The 6449-nt window shown below is 45.6% G+C and overlaps 1 protein-coding gene across 2 annotated transcripts in view; it reads right to left on the bottom strand.

Annotated features, from left to right (window-relative positions):
* Positions 1-2272: 2272 nt before the first annotated feature.
* LOC123443621 (nicotinamide adenine dinucleotide transporter 2, mitochondrial-like) overlaps positions 2273-6449 on the bottom strand; it is a 54835-nt gene continuing 50658 nt past the window's right edge. For both annotated transcript variants that reach the window (XM_045120093.1, XM_045120094.1), the window contains exons 6-9: positions 3659-3753; positions 3492-3580; positions 3319-3413; positions 2273-2698 (exon numbers count right to left, since the gene is read on the bottom strand). In XM_045120093.1, the coding sequence (XP_044976028.1) occupies positions 2477-2698; positions 3319-3413; positions 3492-3580; positions 3659-3753 (501 nt within the window). In that variant the 3' untranslated portion in view covers positions 2273-2476. The remainder of the gene's footprint in view (positions 2699-3318; positions 3414-3491; positions 3581-3658; positions 3754-6449) is intronic.

The following is a 6449-nucleotide window of genomic DNA, read 5'->3' as shown; positions in this document are numbered from 1 at the left end:
GGTAGTGAATAACATAGCATCATCCACGGTGCCACCTCGAAGAACGAGCATGACACATGGTAACTTTTGACCTTAGGGTTTAAAAAGTTTTTTATTTAACCCCCCCACCCCTAAACTTATGTATAAATAGCATGATAATTTACTCATCGCCAGCATGATAACTTACAACCAAACACAATGGTAACTTTTTTTAAAGGTGGAGGGGAGGTCAAGAAAAGTGTGAAAACATACACCCATTAACTCTTTTTTTTAAATAAACATGAACTTTATTCATTAGAAATAACTACTACATCGTCTGTGAGTAACATTACAATTTCATCTAATGGTTCATCAAACCATTCAGAAGCCACATAAAATCTTGCTTCTCTATTACAATGTTCGACTCTAGTAACTACAAAATCACACGCGTAATAAAAATAATCATCGAATATCGCCGCCGCCGCACCCGCAAATCGTCCTCGGTCCCATTAACTTTTGTGTAAGCAGGGTGATAATCTATGCACTATAGACTATAACTTACTACAACACATTATATGTTTGACCGCGTAGGAAGGGGGTGATTTGTTCAAATACACACTGATAACTTTTTATGTTATGAATAGCATGGTAATATGGCTTGATAACTTACACTCAATACAGTAAGAACTCAAATTTTAGTTGAGGTGTTTTTATTCACAATGAAAATCATTTGACGTTCACCATGATAGTGAAATAGAGTTGACGCTAACCGCCCGACCCCCGTGTGGCCCTCGTCCTCGGGCGGCACGAGGGAACCCTAGCCACCGCCCAGCAAGCCACCTCCACGCCATCCTCTCCCGCATCGCCGCCGTCGGAGGGTCGGCTAGCGAAGTCGCGTCGGACCCCGGGATGGCGACGGCAAGGCGGACCTGACGCATTGCACCTTTTCCCCTTCCTGGGAGCTTCCCCATGGTAGATTTGACGCACGTCACGACCAGCCCCTCCCGTGGCGTCGCGTCCAGCACCCCACCCCGTCCCGCGAACGATGGCTGGTCCAACGGCTTCCTCCTCGTGCCCCCATGCGAGTGCCCCCATGCGATTGTGACCCTCCCTCTGTCGGGATTTGGATCTTCGCCTGCGGCCAGCTGCGACGTTTCCTAGCTCGTTGCGGCTCATCCGACGGCCCCGCGCGTCGTCTGTGGTGCGGCTCCTCTTCCCCCACGCTCGCTCACGAGCTTCGGATCGGCCCTCCCTTGGACGGCGACCTTGGAGGCACGGTCAGGATTTGGCTATGCATGTGGTCACCATCACCACCCCACCACGGCAGGGGCAAGTGTTGCCTGGGGAACGTGAAACCATGATCCCTCCTGCGTCCACGATCGACTGGGCTAGCTTCGGGCCCGACGTGCCCCGGGAGCTATGCTCCTTCCAGCTCCCTTGGTTTGCTGGCACGTCCGCACCCCCACCCTGCTGGTGCTTTGGTTGGCCGTCCACCCCGACACATCTTTAATTCTGGCGTACTCCGGGACCTACGCCCCCTTCTAATTTCTTGGGCCCATCGACGTCCTTTCGGTTTCGGTGCCGGCGACCCAAAATTGTGCTACCCTCCAGATCCTGGCTCGCTCGAGCCGCGGCCACCATCACACCCTGCATTGCTTCTCATTCCGTCTAGCCACCCACCTATGTGCCCCGTCCGCCGCTTCCTTGCTTACGCTTCCAGCATCACTCCCATGCCTATGGTCGTGGTTCACACCTATGCCCGACTTCTTTGCCGATTCGTACTTCAATGGATTGGGATCGCACAGACTCTGGCCAGAGCGAAATCCATGCATTTTCTGTTGGTAGCAGCGACACCCAAGGGTGTCGTCCTCTTCTTGGAGTCGTTGTCATGGCAGTTATCTGTGCTAAATGTTTTCAAATACCTTAGCCTTTTTACCTATTAACGATGCAAAAGCAAGAGCAATTGGTTTGGTAACAATGTACGGAAGGAATCATAGCAAGGAAGGGATCGTTTGGATCTGAAGTTAGAAACAGAGCGATCGGATGTTATCAGTCCTTTTCTAAAAGCATGCCAACGTTCTGTAGACAACGATTTGCTCCTAACAACTATGCAGAATTAATTTAAATGAATAGGGCTTCTCCGTCACGGCAAAACACAAACCTCTAGATCTGTCTACTTTCACCAAAATCTGTCATTAACAGATATCTTTTCTTCAATAATGGACAAATGGCAATGCAACCACGATAACAAACCATTACAGCCAGAACTTATGATTAAGCATTGCAAGCACATTGAAGATTTGTTTGTTCCACCTTTGCCGAGAAAATCTTTCACCCCGCTTTATATATATAAAGCAAACCATCATACCAAGAATACAAACATAAGACCAAATCCAGACACATACACACACACAAGGTAGCACGACACCAAGTAGGGGGGTTCTGCTGAGGGCACAACTTAACAAGCCCTAAAAGACAAAATAAGGCGGAGGGACCGCAATAAAGTTCCACCTTTCAATTAGGAGGGCAGGAGCTTGTGCATGAGTCGATTGATCATCTCATAACTAGTGAAAGTAATGACAGCGTTCGGCGTTGTTCGCAACAAATTTGTAGCACAACCTCGGTAGAATCCAGCAATCCCCTCCTTCTGTAACACTTGCTTTATACAGTCCGTTACACCTATATACCGTATAGCACCATGGGGAACACGGCCTTGTTCTTGCAACTTAGATCTTACAACCTGCGTGTAAACCAATGATTGAAAATTACAATAATACAAAAGGGCCTTTTGATGTGCCAAAAAAAGGTGATTATTTCTTGATAAATTAAACACATCTCTCTGTTTTCTTTCTCTGATTTAACTCCTAAAGGAGATCAGATATATCATACTCCATCCATGTCAGGGCCTATTTTGTTTATTAAGGCATGGAATTGGTGTCACTAGATATGTTGTCCAAAGTATCCTGATTCTGACTTTGTACACATAAACCACATATTAACAGACTAACTCTTGGTCAAATCCTTGTCTTGCCAAAAATACACCTTACATTTGTAATGGATAAAATATTTCTTTAGCCTCTCATTTCATAAGTTTATGTATTTCATTTGAAAATAGACTCCTCATTTTTAGTAGGCATTAACAATTGCTCCATTCAGTTATCCCAGTGAGAAGTAAAGAACTCGTCAGTTGTTGAACTCATGATTTGCTATTCCATAATGGGGACACAAGCAGGTCTGGCAGAAGTTGCAAACTACACTGTGCGCTGGTACTACCATAGAAGGAGAAGCATGTACACAGCAAATGATAAGCATTTTGCTGACGGAAGTATACTATCAAACAGGGAGGGTCGATAAACATACCTCATGAGGGTATGTTATGAGCGAGGCTGTTATTTTGGATCCTGAGGAACAAATTGCTAACTGACCAGGGCCAAGCTTATCAACTGTAGTATTGTCTGGAAAACACATGCACTTTTCAGTCAATCTCTTGCCCAGATTCGTCTCACCTTTCATTGTACAAGATATCTTATTACCTCTTTTTGCAATGTACAGCTTCGCCTTCTCGTATACTGGGAACTGGATGGCTACATGAGTAACCCCAGCTAAAGAAGGAAGAAGACCACTGTTGTCATGGAAGAAACAATCAAGGACACAGCAAAAAGTAAAAAATATTGAGCTTTATAGTCAAAATGCAGCCTACCTGTACAATCCACGGAGACCTTCTTCTGCTGCAATCCTACGTAACGCGGATAAGATGCTCGTATAAGGCACAACACCAGGCCTCATCCCTTGTGTCTTCAAGAGGAAACAGAGTAATATAGTTGTTGCATTCATTCAATGTACCACATAAATGCAAGACTGCAACAAAATTAAGCAACAACAGAAAGTTCATGTATGACTCCTTATAAATGATCAGGTCCAAAGATATTTTGACTTTATTTCAGTTGTTAACGATAAACATTCAATTAAATTGGAGAGAAGTCCATATTACAACTCTGAATTATCACCAAAGTCTAAAGATATAACCCCAAACATCAAATGTCTACTTTACAATCTCAAAGTTTCAAAACCGTTCAAAAAACAACCCTGAAACGGTTTCATACAGTTTTGACTGGTTTTGACCATTTACTGCCCAAGTCCTCCCAGCCAGTTTCCACATTGACTGGTCCGCATGATATTCAATCTGGGAAGTTCCAAAACATTTTGCCAAAGATAAAAAAAAGGAAAATAGATATTCAGGACCATTGGGGTTAAAATTTGTCCAACAACAACAACAACAAAGCATTTAGTAACAAACAAGTTGGGTAGGCTAGAGAAGAAACCCATAAGATCTCACGACCAACTCATGGTTCTGGCACATGGATAGCACGCTTCCACGCAGCCCTCTCTATGGCTAGTTCTTTGGTGATGCTCCAATCTTTCAGATCTCTCTTTACGGACTCTTCCCATGTCAAGTTTGGTCTACCCCGACCTCTTTTGACATTATTAGCACTCTTTAGCCGTCCGCTATGCACTGGGGCTTCTGGAGGCCTGCGTTGAATATGCCCAAACCATCACAGACGATGTTGGACAAGCTTCTCTTCAATCGGCGCTACCCCAACTCTATCCCGTATATCATCATTCCGGATTCGGCCCTTCCTTGTGTGGCCACACATCCATCTCAACATTACGGGTCGAACCGCCATCCTATAGAACTTGCCTTTTAGTTTTTGTGGCACTCTCTTGTCACAAAGAATGCTAGAAGGTTGGCGCCACTTCATCCATCCGGCTTTAAATCGAAGGTTCACATCTTCATCGATATCCCCATCCTTCTGCAACATTGACCCCAAATATCGAAAGGTGTCCTTGTGAGGCACCACCTGCCCATCAAGGTTCAAGGCTAACATCTTCCTCCTCATGCCTAGTAGTACTGAAAGTGCACCTCATGTACCCGGTTTTAGTCCTACTAAGTCTAAAAACTTTCAATTCCAAGGTCTCTCTCCATAACTCCAACTTCCCGTTGACCTCGTCCAACTATCATCGACTAGCACCACGTCGTCCACAAGAGCATACACCATGGGATATCTCTGTGTATCCCTTGTGACCTCATCCATCACCAAGGTAAAAAAATAAGGGCTCAAAGTTGACCCCTGATGCAGTCCTATCTTAAGCGGGAAGTCATCAGTGTTGCACTTGCTCGAACACTTGTCACAACATTATCGTACATATCCTTGATGAGGGTAATGTACTTTGCTGGGACTTTGTGTTTCTCCAAGGCCCACCACAAAACATTCCGCAGTATCTTATCATAGGCCTTATCCAAGTCAATGAACAACATATACATGTCCTTTTTTTGCTCCCTATATCTCTCCATAAGTTGTCGTACCAAGAAAATGGCTTCCATGGTCGACCTCCCAGGCATGAAACCAAACTGATTTTTGGTCACGCTTGTCATTCTTCTTAAGCGGTGCTCAATGACTCTCTCCCATAGCTTCATTGTATGGCTCATCAGTTTAACTCCACGGTAATTAGTACAACTCTGAACATCCCCCTTGTTCTTGAAGATTGGTACTAACATACTCCGTCTTCATTCTTCTGGCATCTTGTTTGCCCAACAAATGAGGTTGAAAAGTTTGGTTAGCTATACTATCGCTATGTCCACGGGGCCTCTCCACACCTTAATGGGAATACAATCAGGGCCCATCGCCTTGCCTCCTTTCATCCTCTTTAAAGCCTCCTTGACCTTCGACTCCTGGATTCGCAGCACTAAACGCCTGCTAGTATCATCAAAGGAGTCATCCAATTCAATGGTTGAGCTCTCACTCTCCCCATTGAACAGCTTGTCAAAGTACTCCCGCCATCTATGCTTAATCTCCTCGTTCTTCACCAGGAGTTGATCTGCTCCGTCCTTGATGCACTTGATTTGGTCAACATCCCTCGTCTTCCTCTCTCAGATCTTGGCCATCTTATAGATGTCCCTTTCGCCTTCCTTCGTGTCTAACCGCTGGTAGAGGTCCTCATACGCCCGACCCCTTGCTTCACTCACAGCTCGCTTTGCGGCCTTCTTTGTCATCTTGTACTTCTCTATGTTGTCTGCACTCCTTTCGCCTTCCTTCGTGTCTAACCGCTGGTAGAGGTCCTCGTACGCCCAACCCCTTCACTCACAGCTCGCTTTGCGGCCTTCTTTGTCATCTTGTACTTCTCTATGTTGTCTGCACTCCTATCAAGATATAGGCATCTGAAACAATCTTTCTTCTCCTTAATTGCCTTCTGGACCTCATCGTTCCACCACCTGGTATCTTCAGCTTCTCTTCTACTTCCCTTGGACACACCAAACTCCTCTGAGGACACCTTATGAGTGCAAGTCGCCATCTTCATCCACATGTTGTCTGCATCACCTCCTTACTCCCAAGGGCCCTCCTTAATGACCCTCTCCTTGAATGCCTGAGCTACCTCCCCCAGCTTCCACCACTTCGTTCTAGCGACTTTGGCATGCTTGTCCCGCTGGACAC

Source organism: Hordeum vulgare, chromosome 3H (assembly GCF_904849725.1).
Source record: "Hordeum vulgare subsp. vulgare chromosome 3H, MorexV3_pseudomolecules_assembly, whole genome shotgun sequence".
Classification (NCBI taxonomy): domain Eukaryota; kingdom Viridiplantae; phylum Streptophyta; class Magnoliopsida; order Poales; family Poaceae; genus Hordeum; species Hordeum vulgare.
Note: the sequence above shows the minus strand (reverse complement) of the source record. Positions and strands in the feature narration are given on the sequence as shown.